This window comes from Cryptomeria japonica, chromosome 10 (assembly GCF_030272615.1).
Source record: "Cryptomeria japonica chromosome 10, Sugi_1.0, whole genome shotgun sequence".
In the NCBI taxonomy this organism is placed as follows: domain Eukaryota; kingdom Viridiplantae; phylum Streptophyta; class Pinopsida; order Cupressales; family Cupressaceae; genus Cryptomeria; species Cryptomeria japonica.
In genome coordinates, this window is record NC_081414.1 from 157,858,898 (window position 1) to 157,883,471 (window position 24,574).

A 24,574-nucleotide genomic window follows, 5' to 3' on the forward strand; every position below is an offset into this window, starting at 1 on the left:
CAGATTCTGGCGTTATCTTTTCCATTAGGGTTAGGTTTATCTAAGGTTTTACCCTTCGTGGTAGATTTAGCGGATTGTCTATTGCTTCTCAAGAGGGGGCATTGTTTCCTTATATGCTCTTCTTTTCTAGACAAAAAACAAGCATTTATGCTGCCCATGAATTCAATGGGGCACACGAATGTCTTCTTTTCCATTTCAATCCTTAGTTCTTTCAGAAGATCAAGCCTAGGCTTGATGGACAACAACAATCTTGCATCCATGTGCGGTAATAGGGATGGGGATTCATCCATCCTTGATACATTACCGATTGATTCAAGTGTACCTAGGGCCCCATCTAGGGCATGATAGAGACAAAATTTCTTCATTGTTGGCCTCTGGTGTCCAACCAATGGCCCTAAAACATCCATTACCGATAGACCAAAATTCTTTTTTGACAACTTCCTTCTGGCTTTTAGCATCTTTGAAAAATATAATAAAAAGACCTCTCTGAATTGTTCTGCGAAAAGAAAACTGATACCCTAGTTTTCTAACCTAGATATTTTGCAGCCAATTGTTCATATTTGCTAGAATCAAGGACTGCAAAAAAGATTGCAACATCCCTAAGTCTATCTTTCTCTCCGTTTAATGCTATGATCATTTCAGCATTAGGTTTGACAACGAGAGTAGTGTCAGAGTGGTGCTTACCTCTTCCTTCTCCATCACTGGTGTTGTCCTTGCTTGAAAACGCTTGAGAAGCCACGAAACTAGCACCCTCTGGTGCGCTCTAAGCGTACAACACAACCTCCTTGAAGGATTTTCCACGGTCTTCAACAAAGGCGGACGAGTTATCGTGAATGACTCCTAGGGAGTCATTACCATAAAACTTGCAATACTATCCAACTACCATGGGATAATTGCAATCAACGCGAGCCTATAAGCAAAAAGGGGGGGGAACCTTCACCCGGGTCGAGTGACTGCTTGCTTGTGTGGAGCCGACCTTCACAAAGGGCAAGTTACATAGCCAAATCAATAATCCCCTTGTGTAATATCAATTCTCAGATCTTACTTTATTTTAGAGAATACATGATTTAAAATAAAGATTACATGAAGAAAAGTAAGATTGCATGGAAAAACTGTCAAAGCACTTGGGCTTGCACCCCAAGACCGCCACAATAACATTGAATATTCAAAACATTTTTTTATTGAAAAAATTGTGTTGGATCTTATAAACTACTTTTAAATAATGCGAAGACTTGAATTTAGCATTATACCTTCTTAGTCGCAAAACTAGATTATGTTCTATATGAAAAACTGTCCACTTGATGAGAGTGGAAAATAAAGCCGCATTACTAACAGCAATAAATATTTACTATTTTGTACAAATGATTTAGAATGATGTAAATAATTTAGTAAAGAAGGGCCCCACAGTCTCTCCTCACTAGTATTTTTGTTTTCTTACTTTATTGCAAATAAATTGTATGCATAATTTTTTTTTGGTATATAATTTAATGAGCTTACTTTGTGGAAAAAAATTAAATTATATAATTAGTGTAGATATATTACATACATATATATGCAACTTGTTGCATTTCAAAACTACAAATAATAGAATTTAAATAAAATAAAGTTTATGGAGTAGTGATGCTTGGGAAGAGTAATCTCAGTCCTAGCTACTGGTGGGATACTAAGAGTTTGTAGAAACTTCAAATAAGTTGTTTTGTTTATTTGTTTGCAAAATACAAGTGTAGTTATTGACGTGCATATAAAATTGCCGCGTGTGCTCTCCATTGGACCACAATGCTTAACCCCCTTTTTCAATAGATCTTGATATGTAGGTTGGATAGAATATTTTGCTAGAATTTAATTACATTATCTAGTTTTTCGAGTATTGTGCTTGATAGTTTTGTAACTTAATTCAGAGGCTCATCTTATTCTCGAAAGTCAGTAATTGTGGGTGTGCATATGAAAAATAATGTGTTCTTGTATAAGGTTTATTTTTTAGAAGGAATAAAAGAGGAACCATAATAGATTACTCTTGAAATTTGGAAAATGATTGAAGTTGTTAGTTGTAATTTGAAGTGGCTATAAGTGTTATTGATCATTTTAAAGTTATTGTTACCAAAATTTAGATAATTGCAATGGTATGCTTGAAGGAGGTATAGTTATAGTAAATCGATGAGCTCTAAGTTGTTGAGATGGTTATGTTTCTTCCTGTGACATTTAGGAACTTTCAGTATGGTATTTAGTTCAACAAAAATTGAGGATGTTTTATAATATTATGATGGTGTGTTCATATCTAAAGTAGAGGAACTTCCTAAAAATCAAGTGGGAGGATTCAATTTCGAGAGATGTTTTTAGTTGGAAATTGTGGCTGTCCAAGTGCAAATTGGGTTGGGTTCTTAGGTTTTTCAAATGGAAATGAAAATGAGATGAAGCATATTGAATCATTGATAGAGCTTTTAATTACATTTTATCTTGTAAAATGATATTAGTTTTGAAATAGTCATGAAATTTCTATACTTCAAACCAATTTTCCTCTCTTTCTATAGCAACTTTTCCAGCTATAGGAAGTTTCACTATTTGTAAAAATATGGAACATTCACTTCAATTTCATCAACTTTCTTGACTTTCTATGGCAACATCTTCAACCACAAAAAGTTTCACCATTCTTAAAAATATGAGACATTTGCTTTAGTTTCTTCAACTTAGGCCCCATTAGTTCACCCTTTGTCATTTAAAGAATTTTTTATCACGGACAAAAATAAATTATGTCTCACTTTGCTATATGCTCTATTTTGAAGACTTTGTCAATTGACAATAGAAACATAAATGATCTATTGAAATATCTCATCAATTGACAATGAGTTGGACTTGGGACTCTATCCAACTACTAGAACCTCTAATTTTAACAAATTATAAATACTACATATAGTTTATGGTGGTTAATCCATCTAAATACACCATGCAATTGTGTTTTTCTTATTTTTTATTAAAATAAAATTTATTGTAATTATAATTATTCAAGGCAGACAAGCAATATATGTATAGGGTTTGCTAGTTTTTAATTGATGATTGAAGAGTTAGGGGTATCAAATTGATGTAGGTCAAGGAAAATTTAAAAAGTAACAATTTAAAAAAAAATATATCATTAATATATTTGTAATGGTGAAATTTGTATATTTATGTTATTTTTATTTTGTTTTATGTTTATTTTAAGGGAATGTTTTAATACCTGTATATTTTGATAGTAATTTGATAAATGACTTTATTTTGTGCAAATTTTACCTTAATTCTTTACTCTCTTGCTTTCTTGTCGACTGTTTTATTTTATGCACAAATTGAATCGTACCCTCTAACATATCAGTATACGTGTAGTTTTTTTATCAGTGTAACCATTGCATGATCTTTGGGTGCAAGTGCTAGTTTAAAACTAGTCGTGAATCACATATTTCTTGTACGACCCGTGTCTATGTCTTAGAAGAATAGCTCAGATTGTGATGGATGCCTTATTGAATTCTTGCTGCTCTAATTGTTTCAATATTGTCATCATATATATGCTTTTTCATTGGCAGGCTGGTGAGCTAAAGCATGGCTAGCATTTACAATCTGTTTATCATAAATAAATCTGGCGGTCTCATTTTCTGCAAGGTAGATTTCATGTCCTAAGAGACCCTCTTCTGCATATTTGGTATTTTTCATCTTATCTGGTTTTTGCTAGCAGTGATTTTACATTTGAAAGCAACTTGCTTTTATTCATATTGTATTAGTTGACTTTAATGCAGTTTTTAAGTCTTCAAAAATGGGGGTTCTTACCAAGTTTTCTAGTCTGGAATTTTGGTTGAGGCTCTGCACCACAAATAGTTGAATCCAGGTTCAATTTCATATGACATTTTCTGCTCAAGAGATAGTTACACGAACACAACCTTCCGTGATCCTCTTCATGACATGCTGCACTTTGGGTGAAAATCAAGGCCGATCTTCTTATCCATAGTTTGAAAGAGCAAAATGGAATCAATCTTCTGCAACTGGAATCTCTAAATTATCATCTGATCTCCACGTTGCTTCCATAATTTGTCTTCTCCTTGAAAACATAGAGCACACAAATTCTTCTAATCTTGCTCTATAATTGACAACAATGGAATTGGTCTTCAAGTTAGCCCCTACTTGATGATGTCCTTGATGAATACTTATACAGTCTCAGCAACACGGATCATATTCTTTCTTATTCATCAGAGACTTGTCAAATAAGTTTTTATCAAAAGGGAGTCCTAATCCTTTTTAGGTATGTTTTCCCCTTCTTAGGATTATCAGGCAAACCATTAGCATCGATCCCCTCAGTTAGTCATGCAATTTTGTTACCTTTAAATCTTTATGCATAGTTGTTCTAGTCATCTAAGCTTCACAACTTTCATTTCTAAGTCAGAGTTCCACATCTTACAATTATTTCTGTGTGTGGTACTGTCAAAGCTGGCCCTTGATGGCTGATAGTAGCTTTGCTGCTCCCTACTCGTTTTTATGTGAGATCATATACTCAGCAACTAATCTTCCTGCCAATTACCTCTGCTCTGCATTGCCATGACGGCCTTGCAGTTGCTCAATCTTGAAGGTCTCATTGGAATAACAAGCGCCACATAATAAATAATCTGAATTGCTTAGCCACAATATGTAAGTACAGGCAACCTTTTGGCTAAGCTTAGACCCTTAGTGTTGGAAATAAGATGAGAAATTTTTTCAATCCAGATATACCATTATAAATCACATGACTGCTTCTTTTCAATATTTCATTTATGCTATATACTTCTGCACCATGTCCTACATCATAACATATCAAGATTTGTACGCTGGTTAGGTCATTTTCCACATTTAGCTGAAGATAGTCACTCTCCTGTAAATATTTCTCTCATTGTAAATGCCTTTACCATTTACATGACCTAGTTCACTGCAGCCTTTCCAGACTGCATGCAAGGTAAACTAAGAAAGGTGCATTATGATTTTTTCTTGTAAATCACAGGACTACTTCTTTTCAATATTTCATTTATGCTATATACTTCTGCACCATGTCCTACATCATAACATATCAAGATTTGTACGCTGGTTAGGTCATTTTCCACATTTAGCTGAAGATAGTCACTCTCCTGTAAATATTTTTCTTTTTGTAAATGCCGTTATCATTTACATGACCCAGTTCACTGCAGCCTTTCCAGACTGCATGCAAGGTAAACTAAGAAAGGTGCATTATGATTTTTTCTTGTGCTTGGTCTTACTTAGCAAGCATAAACCTTTGTCCTTGTACATATATTTAGGACACAATAAGGTAGATATATTATCTACCCATATCTCTTTATTTTGTCGGCTGTACTTGTGTGCTTCTCAGCTTTATCAGCAATCCACCCACCTTGCCGGGTCTCATTTCAAGCAAATTCCAAGAGATCTGAGCACTCCAAAAACTTGAATGACCACCTATCAAGCTATATGCTCCATGTATTGTTCTAAATTCAATTCACCAATTTGGATCATTGGGATAAGAGCTATTAGTTTCCTAGTGCTATCGGCTCATCTTTCTTCTGTCTAGAATAGCAGTAAAAACTCTCCATTGTTCCAGGTTGCTCTTGTAATAAAAACAAAATCACAAGTATTGTTGTGTATGGTTATATGTCTGTAGATGAATGAGCTGATGCATCTCATTCCCCAAAGTGTGTTTAAAAAACTATTAATGTTTCAATTTCTTTGTTTATTTTAATACAAAACAGAAGTACATGTGAGGTAAAACTTTATTTGAATTAGAAGGGGAGGGTCCCTTGTTAAGGAAATCTTGAATAAAAATTCTAGAACACTAAATTGTGGAGTTGGACATAATTACAACTCTTCATGCTATGGAGAAGGTTTTTCTGGGGTTTAAACATGCAACATAAACAAACCTAAATTACCGCATCTTTTTGTTCATGGGTATGAGCACAAGACTGCCATAGTTCCACATACACAAACAACAGATATTTGCTTTATTTTTATGACTGCTATATGCAACCTAACCAATTACAACACAAACACACACTTTCTGGCTACAAAATAGATACCAGGAAGTATGTGCATACAAAAGTTGAATCGAAGATTCTGATTACATACACAAGACTAGATTTTATAAATTAAACACCCAATTGTTGCACACAAAGCTACATGCACTTGAATTAACAATAATCACAATTCAAAGCAGGAACTGTTGCAACACTGTTGCTACCTGTTGCTGTCCAGATGCTATACCTCTCATGAATCAATGAATTCAATGAATATGATGAAACTGCATATAGCTTAAGAATCTCATCACACATATGCAAAGAGAGCTTGAACCATGGTTTGACAAGTCGCTGAGTACTCAGCAGGACTTGAGAGTCAAGTCTCGGAGAGTCCTGGCAAGTACTCGGCGGAGTCTTGTCCAAGGACTCACTGAGTCTGAGGATCAGACTCGGCCACACAGGAATAAGAGGGTGTCAGGCTAAAAAAAGTGGAAAATCATAAAACAGTCAGAAAAGTCATAATACTACCCTAAAAATGCATTTTTTTCCATTTCTGCTTCATATTTTCAATCATCCAATTTTTTCTTTTCATTTAAACATGACAGACTCTGGAGGCTCGAATTCTTTAATTTTTCTTTGTAGTTCTGGAAACTAATTTGTATTGATCTTTCTATTAAAATAGATATGAAGATGAATAATGTTGTTTGGATTATTCATTATCCTATAGTCGCTTTTCAGTTTGGTATGGTTTTTTGAGTTATTAAACGGTAGGAACTGGTGCTGTAGGACTATGGATCAGCGGGGCGAATGGACACAAATGATAGCTTGAGGCTTGCTAGTTTATGGCATTCTATGCATGCAATATCACAACAATTGTCCCCTATTGTGGGCTGTATGGGTATTGAGCTGCTTGAGGCAGATACATTTGATCTTCATTGCTTCCAATCGTTGACAGGTAGATTATGTTCCTTTTGGTAATACATCTGTAATCATAATTTGTGGAAGCAATACGCATTGCTGTGAGGCTTCAACTTTTATATTTTGTTCTTCTTTATGTTATTCGTTTAAAATAGGACATAGACAAATTAGTGCAGGTAGGAGTTTCTAAATTCTTCTTTAATTTTCATGTTTGGCAATAAAAATTGATCTATGCTTGGATGCCTGTGTATTCACTGGAAAATTTTGGGACTTGATTGTCTCTTATTTTTGGGTCTGGGTAAGTCCACTGAAGTCCACAAAGCTAAATAATCATTATTCTCTTGGATCTGATTATTAAACTAGCAGTTGCACGCTATGTGCCCGCAACAGGAAGCCAATAGGCGGAGTTTCTGAAATTGGAGGAAGGTTAGAGCATGAGAGGAGAACATTTAAAAACTGTACCATTAGCAAGTGACGCAAAGGAAGGGGCATATCATTTGATTATTTTTATTTATCAGTAAAGTACAATAAAAGAAAAATAAAGTTAAAATGAGATTGTTAATATAGTGTTTGAAATAAAGTAGTATAGTGAAGCAATTTTCAGGCAAAGTGTGTACAAATTAGAAATTTAACGTAGCTGATTAAAGTTAATTGTGTGGGAAATAAGAAATGTAATTTGAGACGGAGAATTTAAAAAATAAGAATCAGCAGAATCAAATTATTTATTATGGGGCACCTTAAATGCTGGGGTGCAACAGTGTGTGCTATGCAGATGCAAATAAAATAATTGAACAGTAGGAAGTAGTGGACTTGAAACGAAAGAGAAGGAATTAGAAATATAATTCAAAACCTGACTAAAAGTTTTGGGAGGGAGGAAAACTTGAGAAATAAGGTGCACCAATGTAATGGATATTTAAAAGAAATGGAATATAATATTTAGCCTGCATTGGAATTTTGAAAAGACAAAAAACAAGTGTATTCAGAAATTGTAGTATGAAAACATGCACGTGAAAAGAGTAAAAAAATTGGAGGAAGGCATAAAATAAGTCTCTGAATTAAATAAGATTGTGTATACTTTGAGTAAGGATGTAGACGTTGAAGGCAATGCAATTGCGGTCTTTGAATCGAAGAGTGGGAGAACCTGTAAGTATTTAATAGATGAAAAGAGTAATGCACTTATTGAAATGGATGCAAGTAATAGGTTCATGGAGTATTGCAGAAAATTTAACTAAAATGGAAGAAAAAATAGGAATGAGATGTGCACAATCGTGTAAAAAGTCAATACCTGATTAAATGACTTGGAAGTGAGGAAACTTGAAAAATAGGGTGTAGCAATGTTATGCACATTAAAAGGGAATTGAATATAATATTTAACCTGTATTGCAATTGTGAAAAGACAAGAAAGAAGTGTATTTAAAACTGTAGTATTAAAGCATGCAAGTCAAAAGACCCAAAAGTTTGGTACAGTGTTGGCCAGACAGAAAAGTTGAAATCATTAGCATATTAGTGTCATAGTGTTGACTCTTTATGTTAGAGGCTGGCCTCCACATAAATAACCTATACATTTAACTACAATATACCAATGGTTTATAGTCCATATATTAAATCTTCATGTTAGAAAAGGACCTCCACATAAATAACCAATACGTTAGCTATAACTTATGATAATTTATACCAAACACACTCTAAAACGTAGGAAGCCGCTATGCAGCCATATAATATCCTTCTCATACATCTATAAAGTAACACACTGATGGATGTGCCAAGATGTATGGGGTGCATTTTATATGACTGCATAGTGAGTGCCGACCAGTAAGATGGATACTCACTAATTTGATCATTACATGTGAAAAGAAAACTGATAAACAACATGCAGGAAAAAAGAAAGAGTGTAATCTGATACAAGGCATATTCATGATGATTACAAGCTGATACTCTGTCAAAAGTAAGAGGAATGGGAATAAGATTTTGAGTTTTTTGTTGGCATATTTATTCTGTAAAGTGTCTTTCTACAGTCTTTTGACTCAAATAACTATGTAGGTGATAAGAATGTCCACTTTCCTAACAGTTACAAATTTCCTTTTGCCCCACATTGGCCCCATGCTCCTTCCTTGATTCCCCATACATTACTTATCCATTTACAACCTCGTATGCAGAGCTTCTTTGTCATGAAATGGCTATAGGCCTGTATTATTTTTGTTTTGTATGTATGGAAGCTTGTTGGTGTAAATAATTATTCATCATGGATATTATTACACTTACTTAAGTTTACTTAGGATAATGCATTTCATAGTAGTTTGGATATGAGACACTTGGGTGTTTGTGCCACATTGGGATAGTGTGTGTAGGAGAAATTCCACCTCTTATGGTGTTGATCTTGTTATTACACTATCATATCCACTTATTGTGGAGTGATAATTCCACCTTCGGTGGGTGATCCACCTCATGTGGAATATTATATTATTTCTCCTACCTACCCACACCTATTTCCTACCTACCCTTGTTTCTTATTGAGCCACATGTCATGTTTGTGTGCTCATACATATCCCTAGCCTTGCCTATATAAGCAGGCTCATCTACATTGTATGTAACAACAACTATTTGAACAGGTTGTTGATCATTTTCTATTGATGAGAATACAGTTTATTCTTATCCCATATTATGTCTCTTTCATGTACATTTCAATGACTTCTTGATCTTGGCAAAATCCAACATGGTATCAGAGCTATTGGAGTCTCATTGATTCGTCTTGAAGAGGCATTATTGCGACGTCAAGAGGCAGATCTGAGGAGCATCGTCATTTGGAGGCGTCCTAGACCAGATCCGACCTCGCCATTGGGTCCGGAAGGCCATTTCCATGAATTTTGGTTATAAAGTTGGCCTATTTTGGTGAGGAAAATTTTTTTCCCCAATTTTGCTATTCGTACGGATTTTCGAATTTTATATATACTTTTCAAAAAAAAAAATTTTTTTTTCCGAAATTATTTGTCAAAAAAATTTTCAAAAAAAATTAAAAAAGTTGAAAAATTCGAAAATATCAAAAAAATTTGAAAAGAAATCAAAAAAAAAGAAAAAATCTTTTTTGGGGGGTCCGCAGACCCCCCCCCTGCGCTCGCCGTACCCCGTTTTCCGCGTGTTGCAGGAATTGTGCAGAGAACGTACCTGACAGCGCGTACCCCTTCTTGCTGACCGCGCCGCCACCGCACGTCCCTCCGCCGGCGCCGCTCCCCGACACCTCTGCCCTCGGTTCTCCCGGCGGCCTCTGCAGCATCGTTCTCCCACCGCGCGCTCGGTCCCCCGTGCTCCCGGCCGGCGCTGCTCCCCGCGTCCACCGGCACCTCCGCACAGCAGACTCCACGTTACAGCTCCGCCGGCACCAGTCCCTCCGTCCAGCGGCGCTGCCACAGCATTCCGCGCCACCACCCTGCGGCTCCTCCCGCAAGCCGCCTCCTACGTCATCGTCCGGTACCTCCACGCGGCCAGCTCAGGCAGCCTCCGCCACGCGGCATCCAGACAGGCGAATCCACGCCCGCCACGTGGCAGGAGGCCCGTGGCCCGTGGACTGACACATCAGCTTTCCCCGTACCGTACGGATGCCACATCAGCGGGCCACATCATCATCCGTACTGCCACATCAGCCCTGACACATCATCCCCCGTACAGTACGGACTGCATAGTCAGCAGACCGAGTCATCCGTCCGTACAGTACGGACGCCCAGTCAGCCAGGCAGCGAAGTTTTGGCGACGGTCATACGGCCGTCAAATTTAACCCCTTGTTTTGCTGACGTCAGCGCCACATCAGCAGGGTTTGGAAATTTTTTGACCCCCTCTCATTTGCATTTTTGATTTTGCAGTTCAACTTCAAATGGCCATAACTTGCTCATTTTTGCTCCTTTTTGGGTGCAATTTTTTTTGAAATGGGCTAGAATTTCGTGCTCTCCGCAGTGGTGAAAGAATTTTTTGATTTTGATGCACGGATTTTTCAGAAAATGCAGTTTTTGGTGACTGTCCCTGAGTAATCCCAGTTTTTGCAACTTCAGAGGCTTCGTTTGGGGTCATCGGACCTCCTTTTTAGGTGCCGTTTTTTTTGAAAGTGCGTATTTTTTTGTCTACTTTCACATGATGCTATCAGATTGATGTCATTGTAAGTAGAAATTGTACTTTCAGATTTAGGCCATTTTTGGCTCTCTTGGTGCTTGTATATTGGCTTGAATCTCAGTTAGATTCATTGCACTATTGATTGAAGTCTCTTGTATCTCATTTGAGAAGTTGTAAAATTTGCATCATAAGTCCACTTTGCCTTGTTTTGCAAGTGGCTCATTGTAATCGCACTAAGTATAAAGTGCCAAAATCATCACTTTTGGGGAGGTACTTTGATTGATTGAATTTGGGGGGTGTCTCTTGTGCTTTTTTGCTCTTGTGTTCTTTCCTTTTTTGCTGCTATGGGTTCTTCTAAGTTTCCTCTCTTAACTCCACATAATTATGCTACTTGGAAAATTGATGCATGGAGTAAACTTATGGAAAAAGGACTCACTCATTACATTGATGGAACTATTGTTGCTCCAGCTGATCCTAAGGCTGATCCAGTTGGTCACTTAGATTGGCTCACTAAAAATATCATGGCAATTGGTACCTTAAGAAAGTATGTATCAAAGGATCTCATTTTTCATATTGAGAAATGCACTCTAATCAAGGATGCTTGGCAAAAGTTTCAAGACTTGTATGGTCAAGTTGATGAGATTAGGGGATATCAAATTGATAGTGATCTCACCATGTTAGATCCCAAGAACTTTGATACTATACAAGATTATGTCACTAAGGCAAATGAGTTGAGGGCACAACTCAAAGATTGTGGCATTGATAAAAAGGATACTCAATTGATATTCAACTTGATAGGGAAGCTTCCACAAGAATATGCAGCATTTGTTTCTAGTTTCCAAACTCATAGGATGACAATGGGTTCAAGCTACACAATGCCTACATTTGATGCTTTCAATGAAATGTTGATGATGGAACAAACTAAGTTGATAAGCATGGGCATTCTTAAGACTTCTTCTAAGTCTCAAGCACTAGTGGCAAATCAAGGAAACAAAGGAAATCAAGGAAAGGACAACTCAAACAAGAAGAAATGGCAATCAAAGCCTAAGGATAAAGCACAATCTTCTCCACAACAAGGAGATTCATCTTCTTCCAAGAAAGATAATTCACCAAAGAGAGAGAGACCTACTTGTGCTTATTGTAAAAAGATTGGTCATGAGGAACATCGTTGCCATACTAAGAAGATTGATGAGCTCACACATATCATCAAAAAACATAACATTGATTTGCCTAAAGTCTACAAAAAGGATGATTCATCAACTTCCACTTCCTCGCATTCAAAAGGAAAAGGGCAAGCATTCATGGCTTCTACAAGTGGAAAGACTCACTCTTTTGGAACAAGAAAAGGAAAAGCTCTATGTGCTACAACAAATCATACTTCAGAGAGATGGCTTCTAGATTCAGGGGCTTCTCATCATATGGCATCTTCACAATCTATGTTCTCTACATTTGAGCCTTGCACCATGCCACAGATTTTGATGGGCAATCATACATACATGGATGTGATTGGGAAAGGATCTATTGACATTGGGGATAACTCCTTCAATGATGTGTTGTGTGTACCCCACTTGACAAACAATCTCCTTTCTATCTATCAAATCACACATGGCGCAACTAAGAAAGTTGTGGAGTTCACACCTGACTCAGTTTTTATTAGAGACATGGAGACTAGAGCTATCATTGCAACTGGGGTGGTTGATCATGCATCTCGGTTATACTCCTTTTTAGATTTTGTTGATGATGATGATTACACATTTGATGATTCTACACATTATGATCACACTTATTGTGATGATTCAGATTTTGAGGAGAACTTTGGACACTTGAATTTGGGGATTCTCACATGTAACCCAGTTCTTGAGTCTTGTATTCCATCTTCTCATATTGATATCACATCACCTATTGTACCTGATGATTCAGATAGTGCGACAGTTTTGCCTACATGTGATTCAGTGCAGCAGGATATACATTGTCTTCCAGCTTCAGATTCATGGGATGATTACATGACAGATATTGCAGGTTTGTTTGTGGAATCCTACATTGCAGATTTGGGAGACATCATTGATGACATACATCTTCTCTTTGATGAAGATGATCCTTCTTCGATTGTTGCGAGGGCACACTCTGACCCTCTTGTTCATTCTCTACATGATCATTCTTTCGAGGTTGACATGATTGTGGATACTTATGTACAGCAGTTGGAGGAGGTCTCTTTATTCTTTGAGGAGACACATGAGTCTTTGGACATTGTTCTACATCCATCTCCACTAGATGTTGGAGTTCCTTTTTCAGCAGTATGGCACAGTTTACCATCTTTGGAAGGGGTATCTTTCAGCATTGACATGGGGACACTTGAGCAGTTTTCAGAGATTCCTTTCATCATGAGTTTTCTTCATACATCTTCCCTTCATGATTGGGGAGACTTCATGGATACACCTTTGGTTTTGTTTCTTCCTAAGGGGAGGAATGTTGTTCGACGTTCGTGGAGCAGTTTCTTCATACATCGAGCTTCTATCATTGGTGCAGATTCTTCATTGAGGGATGATCACAGTTTGACTTCTCTTCTTCTCTCGTATGGGGGGGACCTTTTCCTCACATGGGGTTTTGTTCCTCACATACTTCTTTGAGAGTTCTCTTGTATAGCTTTCATCTCTTTTTTGGGGGAGGGTTTTTTCCCATTGGGTTTTTCTCTCTTTCCCCACTTTGTGAGAGATTTCATTGCATTGGTTTGCATGCATTTGCATTTGTGCATGGGTACCTAACATGGCCTCGTAGCCGGGACCCATCTTGCATTGCTTAGTTGCATTGTAGACTTAAGTGCATTCCCCTAAGTTGCACTTAAGGGGGGGTGTTGGTGTAAATAATTATTCATCATGGATATTATTACACTTACTTAAGTTTACTTAGGATAATGCATTTCATAGTAGTTTGGATATGAGACACTTGGGTGTTTGTGCCACATTGGGATAGTGTGTGTAGGAGAAATTCCACCTCTTATGGTGTTGATCTTGTTATTACACTATCATATCCACTTATTGTGGAGTGATAATTCCACCTTCGGTGGGTGATCCACCTCATGTGGAATATTATATTATTTCTCCTACCTACCCACACCTATTTCCTACCTACCCTTGTTTCTTATTGAGCCACATGTCATGTTTGTGTGCTCATACATATCCCTAGCCTTGCCTATATAAGCAGGCTCATCTACATTGTATGTAACAACAACTATTTGAACAGGTTGTTGATCATTTTCTATTGATGAGAATACAGTTTATTCTTATCCCATATTATGTCTCTTTCATGTACATTTCAATGACTTCTTGATCTTGGCAAAATCCAACAAAGCTTATATAAGGTAAAGTAGTATTTGGGTGCTCTCCAATGGTCAAAAGGACAAAAGACAAAGAAGGAATCGACCCTAATTCCAATGTAAAAATCACTTTCATATGTTCCTCTCTTTTAAAAAGAGTAGGAATATTTAAATGAGAAGAATGCCAAGTAAAAGTTTTATAACAGTTGTGCTGTCCCCTTCCATTCCATTCTGTGAACCAATCAACAAAGAATATTTTACCACAATAATATATATCACTGTCTTCAAATGTCAATCTTCCACAATATAGTTTCTTAAAAGAAGAAAATATTCTATCCTTGTAAAAGTGGTCTTATTAGCCTTGTTCATTATAGAAGTATCACGCTTAGCTTACCATTATACTTTTAACTATTCAATTCTGAATAGTGTTCCTCAATAATGGAATCGTTGGGCATTTAAAAAACTCATTTTCTTTATGCATACGACCAAAGACACTTTTGAAAATTAATTGTCCACATCTTTCCCAATTTTTGCTAGGTTGTGATGTCTTATCATGCACATTCAAGCATATGAAATCAGAAATTCTCAACAAGTCATTTATTGGATGAAGCCATCTCTTACTACTGATAAAGTGACAAACCTACCAAGAAATTGAAACTGGTAACATCAGCAGCACACTGCAATCATTGACAATGACAAAGCAGCATCAAAAGAACCCCCTTAATGTAAAGGAAAACATCATACCAGCAAATTTTCCTCTTCGAGAGGGTCTCTGGCATCAATTTTACTAAGCTCTTGTATGACATTATCATAACTTATGGCATCCCCCTACAATTATAAAAATTTACATCAGCAAGGAAGTATAAAATGAAAATATAAGCCTTATTCAAAGTTTGTGTTGTCCATTTAACAGAATTTTAACGTGCTGAACTGTCAATTTTAAGAGTTTCCAGTTCTATGCTTTTCTTAATAGATCTACTTCTAAAAATGTATTCAGTTGTTAACTAACATTTTCTCCCTACGAAAACCCTAACATCACATTGAAATCTAAAATATCTACAAGAGCTCAAATATTAATAATCTATGCAATGAATGTAAATATAACTTTCAAAGGAGTCATTGGAATTTAAAAAAAAAAACCACATCTAAAATGTATTGTTTATGATAGCAATATGATGCAAGCATTCAGACGATTGACATTTTGATGAGGCCCTTCTAATCAAAATAGAGTTTAACCTTCAATTCAAATTTTAAATACCGTAGCTTATATATTTTAAAGCACATTACATTCCATGAAATTTCATCTCTTTTTGTCATTTATAAACCACATTATTACTATAGTGTGTTCTACTGAAATCCCAATAAAATAATTAATTCCTACATACGCTACTCCAGTGAGATTTCGGAACACTTCTATTATAATGCCATACGAACTGAGGCTCATGCCCTCTTCCAAGAAAAGAAGAAACAATAAATCCAAAATAAATGTATGCTCATACGTTTCATGCAGCGTGTCCCCCTGACAGAATGATAAAGGATCAAGAGATTAAACAAAAAAAATGAAAGAATATATGATTCCTATATGGTTTAAACCAGAGCTAATAAAACCCTAGGTAAATATAATAGTTTACCTGGTACAGAGTGACTTGAACAAGCACTAATATTTGCTGACAATCAAATTCAATTTTTTTGCCCAGACTATTAACATTCCCCTCTATCTAAATGGTAAATTTCATAAAATCTGAAGACCTAGAAAGAATTCATTTAGAAAAGAAAGAACTATAAAAAATTCTAACAGAGATGTTAAAGTAGAAAACACACTTACCAGTGAACCGAAGACCATAAGAAACCAATCAAAGGCAGAGGCGTGCGCAAAAAGCCTTAAGAAAGGCACGACCGCAGGGGGAGGGTCCATTTCTTCTTCAGTGAAATTAATGAGGCCCTCATCATCGTCAGGGATCTGTGCGCCCTCCACAAAATTCGGCAACAGCGACTCAGCCGGCTCTGAAACATCTCAAACACGCGTTAATGGCTGTATGTGCAGTGGGCAATCCAGAAGCTTTTATCCTTAACTAAAGTGCACATAATATCTCTTCAAATCAATGTAATTTTATTTAGGTTTTTTGGGTGACAAAACTTACACCTGTATCTTCATCAGCATCAGTAGACTTATCTTTCCCCTACTGGAATTTTAGGTCAAGTTTTATTATCAACAACTGAACACTTCAGATACACTAAAAAGCCCATGATTTTAGTAGGAAGTAAGCAATGTGAATCATAAGCAGACTGCATTGTAAGATACATAACATCTTCCTCTTTCTTTTTCTCACCTTCCTCAAATGTTGTCTTTTCAGCCTGAAAAAGCGACAAGGAATAAAATCATCAGAATAAGCATGAACAACTCTACATTCATGCTCAAATATTTATAATGGATAATTTTAAAACACAATTGACTCACATCTTTGTTTTTTCCCCATGTCTCCTCCGCTAACTAATTTGCATATTAAGGGTCATCAAACACTAAAATATTATCAAATAAAGTTCTTGACTTGACCTGTTGTATTTAAAACAGCAGAACACAAGTCCTTATGAGTTTTGAAGTGTACAATAGTATGGATTTATATATTTGAGCAGAGATAGAATTTTTGAGTGTCTTGAAGTGTACAGTGGTTCACATTTATATATTTGAGCAAGCACATGAAGTTATTTACTTTATAGTACATGGCATATTTATAGTAGATGACTTATTTAACAATTCAGCAGTATTTGGTGAGAATTCACAATTGTAACAGGCATCTAGTAACTAAATATTGCATAATCCTATTTTATTTTATAAGGGTGATGGTAATTTGCCTCTATTAGTAGTCAACTGAAGCTCATCCACAGCCACACCTGCAAGTCAAATTCGGACACAAATCATTATCCATTAAAATAAAATACAACTTTTAAAACATTGGGAAAATTTCACAACCTACATAACCCATTTAAAACTTTATGAAAGTAGCCCAAACCCCACCAACCCTAATGTTTCATTGATATATCAAGAAGTGAAATTAAGCTTGTAAATAGATAGAGAGAAAATGCAGATAAACTAAGAAACAGAATTTTTGTGTGATAAATTAGGCTTGAACTAATCAGAAACAGGGCATTGGCCATTGTATTTGATGACACAAGGAAGCCGATACACAATGCAGCAAATATAGATATTTATCACAAGTAAACACCCAATTTCTAAAAATATCATTAATAAGTTAGCTTATGACATCTGCCTCTTTAATCTTTTTCTGGGTTTGTGTATGCTCATTTGTATAGGTAAATATGTGAAAAAGCCTAAAAACTAACTATTGCTAAATTGCAGTTATCGTAAAAGATGTTCTAAAGACGTGAACATACTTTGACAGGTCCTCCAGACAATTCTAGACTAAATGATAGTCTCTTCTCGAGTTGTATGAACATGAAGATACTAAACTTATGTCCAAAAAAAGGGTGGAAACAGGCATGGAGATGTAGAAGATTGCAACAAGGTTAATATAAATAGCATCAAGTTGGGCTCACATTGAAGTGAAAAATAGATCTCAAATTATACACGACTCAATTGCTAAATCATCAATCACTAATCAGACAAAAATGATAATCATCCAATCAAAACAAAAAATCATTTTCCTTTGTACAATAAACAGTCCTACCTCTCATCTGCTCTTCATAAAATCCATGTGGTATATGACCAATACAAAGTATTGTAGGTTTCTTTTCATCACTACCCATTTGGCACTTTTTTCTTAACAGATTGGGGTTGAAAATGGTCTCCATTGCTTCCCTCTAATGGCTAGAAAATTCTACAAGAAAAAAAATGAAAAAGGGAAAACAAAGAACTCACTTTGGAAATGAAAAACAAGCTCGATCACTTCCAAAAACATTTAAAGCATAAATAACAAACAATTAAACATAACTGCATTAACATTATAATTCTTAGATGCTACTTTAGAGTAATTCTACATACCAAAAAACCATCCATGTCCTGCGCCATCTCTCCCACCGCCTTCTTCTTCTTACCCATTTCAAACACTTTCGAGTTTTGACTGATACACAGTAGTTTGTCGGATATTCAACTTGTAATAATGTCATAAACTATGCCTATATTGAAACATGGGCAAGTCATTAACTTGTTACAAAATGAAAAAGAATAAATAGATAATTTGATCAAATTTTTTTCTTTGAATCTCTTCAATCACTAGAGAAATCCAAAACCAGATAATTTGATCAAATCTTTTCTTTGAATCTCTTCAATCACTAGAGAAATCCAAAACTTTCCATTAACTATAATAAGCTTTAACAGAAATAAATTGTTCTATACAAAGGAAAACTGTCGTACCATTCCAACATCACACCTAAAGAAAAGTGTTGATTCGTACTACCCTGCTATGTTCATTCTAGGCCTCTTTATAAGAAAACCTATATTTAATTTTATACGAACACTATTAATAGCAAAGACCAACTATTCAAGACCCTTCCATGATATAATGATTTGTAGAATGTATGCTACAAATGACATTGGGCAAAGGACATAAAATAAAGTAATGTGGTGCATTAAAAGTATTAATGTACAGTTCATTTTCTATGGTGCATGACAATTTTTTCATAAGAAAAAGCAATAACACACATCAGCAATAAATATTTTTGGTTTCATTCATTTTTGTGATTTTATCCAAGCCATTAGAAAACACAGAGAAGAAAGAAGAAACTAAAAAATATTGTCAAGGAAATTTTAGCATTGAGCTGCTTGAGGCAGATACATTTGATCTTCATTGCTTCCAATCGTTGACAGGTAGATTATGTTCCTTTAGGTAATACATCTGTAATCATAATTTGTTGAAGCAGCACCCATCGCTGTGAGGCTTCAACTTTTATATTTTGTTCTTCTTTAGGTTTCTATTCATTTAGAATAGGACATAGACAAATTAGTGCAGGTAGGAGTTTCTAAATTCTTCTTTAATTTTCATGTTTGGCAATAAAAATTGATCTATGCTTGGATGCCTGTCTATTCATTGGAAAATTTTGGGACTTGATTGTCTCTTATTTTTGGGTCTAGGTAAGTCCACTGAAGTCCACAAAGCTAAATAATCATTATTCTCTTGGATCTAATTATTAAATAAGGGATGTTGTCATGCCCCACCTTATACATATCGCAGTATTATACATATGTACCCAGATATCCAAGACAAGGAAAAAAAAATGATAACGTTAAATTATGAGGGCCGACTTAGGTAAAACCCCTGTTAGGGCCAACTTGAGAAATAAAAAGACAAGTAAATAATAATATTGGCAAATGAGGGCCGGCCTAACTAAGGGACATGACATATAAGGGAGAGAAGTGGGAATGAGAAGGGAAGCAGAGAGTAATAAGGCAGCGATATGGTCTGGTTAGAAATATAAAGGGCAGGGATTGATATATCCCAATAAAGCAGTGATTAGGAATGAGCAAGGTAGTGATTGCAATTCTGGCCGACTAAGGACAAGAGGTGTTGATTATATAGCTTCAGTCAGAATCCGATAAGGCCGACTATGCAGATAAAATGTGTAAGTGGCCTATCGGCCTTACACATTTGATTATATCAATCAATCTGCATTCACCCTTAATATTATTATTAAATCCGATAATATATATTATCGGGGTTTCTATGATTAAATTTGCCTTAACTGAAACTTACTATTATCGGGCATGTTATTTATCGGGTTGTATCATTATCGGGTTTATGTTAGTGATTAGTATTAATCATTATTATCGGGGTTGTATGAATTGGTTTGTATAACCGATCATGATTATAGAAAGATGTCTTATGTTATGAAGGGTCATGATCTCTAGGATGCCATTCGAATTCAATATATTATTATACGTCTCTCCCTCACTTGGTGATGAGCGAATAACACACAAGCATCCGTGAATATATAGATTGTGGGAAATTGATATACTGCAGTCCGTGAACATATACTGATCATGGCATATAGATATATATTGCAGATTGTTACCTTCAGCATATCGTGGAAGATAGATATTCAGTGAATTCAGAATCACACATACAACATATCGTGGATTATACACTCAGTGAATTCAGAATTACACACACAGCAAATTAGAAGGATTCAATTGATATCATCTATTGATATCAGATTGTGATCAAGGTGTAAACAAAAATTAAAATTACCTACTATTCAAATCTGATTGAAACTTAACATGGTATCAGAGCAGGCTTAAGGAAAGATCAGATCAAATTTATAGAAGCAAGGTTATCTTCCTCTATTGTCTTCAAGTTCGACTACTTCTATCAAATGTCAAGTTGGTGAATGGAATTAGAGTTGAAGACAGACTTGAGGGAGCATCAAACTTCGTATCTTGGGAGTTTAGAATTATACTTGCCTTGGGTGAAAACGAATTAGACGAATTCGTGAAGAAAGATAAGGAATCCAATGGTGGTTCTACATTCAAAAGAAGGAAGGATATTTCAAAAATCCAATGCTTTAGATGTGACAAATATGGTCACTATGCAATGAAATGTCCAACTAGGACTATGCCTCAAGCTTCCATTGTGGATGTTGGTGAGACTCTTATACAAAAGGATTCAGATGGATTCATATTCTATTCAGCCCTTTCAAGTAATGTGCCTATCGACCACAATACTTGGATAATTGACAGTGGTGCATCTCGCCACATTACCGGATTTAGAGAACATCTATATGATTTGGTGGAGAGAACTTCAAATGAACAAGTGACCATTGGAGATGATACTAGTTACTCCGTGAAAGGAGTTGGGACCTCCTCTCTTCACCTATATTCAGGGATTTCGTTGAAATTGAATGATGTACTATTCGTTCTGGGAATTAAGTGAAATCTTGTCTCCATATCAGCCTTGGAAGACAAAGGATATCGAATCGCATTCATAGATGGCAAAGTCCTTGCATGGCCAAAGAAATCAAATATCAAGACAACTCAAGTCATTGGAGTTCGTCATGGATGTCTTTATAGACTTTGCACTCTTCCTCCTCAAGCTTTACTTAATGATTCATCAAGTACTTGTGAGATTTGGCATAGAAGATTGGGTCACCTTCACTTTCGTGCACTATCTACATTGGAGAAGATGGTTACAAGTCTTCCAAAACTCAACCAGGAGCATGAAGGAACTTGCAAAGGTTGCGCATTGGGTAAGAACACTAAAGGTACATTTCATAGTAGTGAAAGTAGATCCAAATGCACTTTAGAGCTCATTCATTCAGATTTATGTGGTCCCATGTTTGTTGCTTCCTTGAGTGGTTTCTTGTATTATGTTATTTTTATTGATGACTACTCTAGGAAGACTTGGATCTATTTTTTGAAAAGTAAAGAATCTGATGAAGTGCTTATGAGATTTAAGGAATTTAAAGCTCTAGTAGAGAACATATCTAGGAAGAGGATCAAAGTCTTGAGATCCGATAATGGAGGAGAGTATACCTCCGGTAACTTCCGTAATTTTTGCATTGAAACTGGGATCAAGAGGGAGTTTTGTGTTCCCTATAATCCTCAACAAAATGGTGTAGTAGAAAGAAAGAATAGAACTATTGTGGAAGCAGCCAAAGCCATGATCCATGATCAAAATCTTCAAACTTCTTTTTGGGCTGAGGCTTCTAGAACTGCTGTCTATGTTCAAAATAGATGCCCTCACCACATTTTGGAGAATAAGACACCCGAAGAAGCATTCACAAGGGTGAAGCTGGATGTAAGTCATTTAAGGATCTTTGGTTGTCCAGTGTATGTACATATACCCAAAGACAAAAGAACAAAGCTAGAACCTTCTGGCAAGAAGGGAATATTTGTAGGCTATAGTGAAACATCAAAGCTTACAAAATCTATATTCTAGGTCAGAAATTGATTGAGTTAAGTAGGGATGTGACATTTGAAGAGGGTGTTGCATTCAGAAAATCCAAGGGCACCCATGAGATGGATAGTGAAGATCAAGAGCCTCCTCAAAATATGGAAGAAGACCATACTCCTGAGATTCAGAGGGAGACTCATGAACCTGAAGAAGACGATAATCCAAATGAGCCCTTAGATCCTATTGATGGGCCCAAAGATATTGTTGTAAATTGGAAAAGACCTCTGTGAGTGAGGAAAATGATGCAAGAGGCTGAAAGTTTTGCAGCCCCAAAAGGAACATTTAGGGAAAGTAAGAGACCGCATAAGTTCTCTAGCTATGTTGCATTGATGAGTCAAATTATTAACTCAAAACCTACCAGTGTTGAGGAAGCTACTAGTCAGCAAGTTTGGAAGGATGCCATGACATTAGAGTATCAATCAATTCTAAAGAATGATGTTTGGAACATTGTACCTAGACTAGAAGGTAAATCTATTGTTTCTTCTAAATGGCTCTTTAAGATCAAACATGCTGTTGATGGTAGTATTGAGAAATACAAGGCTAGGTTCGTGGCTAGAGGATTCTCTTAGAAGGAGGGAATTGACTATGAGGAAACCCTTGCTCCATTTGCCGATACACTTCAATCATAACCATCATAGCTATTGCAGCATCTAAAGGATGGAAGATTCATCAAATGGATGTAAAGACGACTTTTCTAAATGGTATAATCAAGGAAGAAGTGTATATTGAACAACTTGAAGGATTTGTGGTACATGGGAAGGAATCTCATGTTTGCAAGCTGAAGAAGGCATTGTATGGCCTCAAGCAAGCTCCACGTGCTTGGTACGAAAGGATTGATCGTTACTTGATGGGCTTGGGTTTCTCCAAGAATGATGCAGATTCTAGGCTTGGGTTTCTCCAAGAATGATGCAGATTCAAATTTGTACTTAAAGGTAATTAATGGGGAAGCATTAATTCTGATTCTTTATGTTGATGACTTACTTATCACTGGAGAAGATTATCTTATTATCAAGTGTAAGGAGTCAGCTTCTGAATTTGAGATGAAGGATCTTGGTTTATTGCACTACTTCCTTGGGTTAGAAGTTTGGCAGAAATCTGATGAGATCATTCTATGTCAAGGGAAGTACACCATTGACATTCTAAAGAGATTTGGTATGATGGATTGTAAATCCATGTCCACACCTATGGAGACCAACTTGCATAAGTTAAGAGAGGCTGCAACTGATTTGGATTTGATAGATTCTACACTATACAGATAGATGATTGGGTCCTTGATGTATCTAGTCAATACTAGACCAGATATTTGCTATGCAGTGAGTGCAATTAGCCAGTTCATGTGTGAACCAAAGCAAATACATCTAGTTGCAGCAAAACATATTCTGAGATACTTGCGCGGTACCGTTGGATATGGCCCGAGATATTCTTCTGATGTGAACTTGAAGCTGCATGGATATACTGATTCTGATTGGGCAGGACGTGTCACTGATCGGAAGAGCACCTCTAGTTGTTTCAGTTTGGGTTTTGCTATGATTTCTTGGTGCAACAGGAAACAATCTTTAGTAGCACTGAGATCCACAAAAGTCGAGTATATTGCAGCATGTGTGGGAGCACAAGAAGTAGTGTGGCTTCAGAAGCTTCTTGTAGGATTGTTTGGACAATCCTTAAGAGCCTACAATTATCCATTGTGATAATCAAAGTTGTGTAAAGCTTTATGTCAATCCTGTGTTTCATGACAGAACGAAGCATGTGGAGATCAAGTATCACTATGTTAGAGACATGGTGGAAAGGAATGCTATTCAGTTGAGATACATTAGTATGGATGAGAAAACGGTACACATTCTCACCAAGCCTCTCTCCAAAATAAAGTTTGTGTACTTCCGAGGTAAGCTCGGTATGGCGGAGAATGAAGCCCTAGGTGAGATTGAGTCTCTGCTTCATTGATTTGTTTATATTTGTTTATATATATGATAATGTATTCTTCTCTTCAAAAGATGTTTAAAGTTTTGTAAACTCTTGTTAATGCATTTCTCTTTGAGAGAGACTTGAGGTGTAAGCCCTTATCTCTACCCTCTGATATGGTTCATGGTGGATGTCATGTGTGTGACGCCATGACAACACCACGTGAGAGAGTCCATGGTGATTTTCTTGTACTTGTGTGTTTACCCTCTGGATGAGCCATGGTGAATATCATTGTGAGGTGACAATCTCACAATAACGGTTGATATCTCATGAGGTGATATCTATGGATAAGCCATAATGGTGGATATCACGTGAGGTGATATCTATGGATAAGCCATGATGGTTGATATCACAGAGAGGTGACATCTTTCCTTTCCACATATGTATGTAGC

The 24,574-nt window shown here is 36.3% G+C and overlaps 1 protein-coding gene across 2 annotated transcripts in view; it reads left to right on the plus strand.

The window, feature by feature from the left end:
- The first annotated feature begins 3,257 nt into the window (after positions 1-3,257).
- The window catches only part of LOC131057712 (uncharacterized), a 44,790-nt gene continuing 23,473 nt past the window's right edge, over positions 3,258-24,574 (plus strand). Inside the window, exons 1-3 of one of the 2 annotated variants that reach the window (XM_057991875.2) lie at positions 3,258-3,433; positions 3,552-3,627; positions 6,777-6,945. In XM_057991875.2, the coding sequence (XP_057847858.1) occupies positions 3,568-3,627; positions 6,777-6,945 (229 nt within the window). In that variant the 5' untranslated portion in view covers positions 3,258-3,433; positions 3,552-3,567. Of the gene's footprint in view, positions 3,434-3,458; positions 3,628-6,761; positions 6,946-24,574 lie in introns of those variants that run through there. The other variant, XM_059213450.1, reaches the window with a different exon arrangement.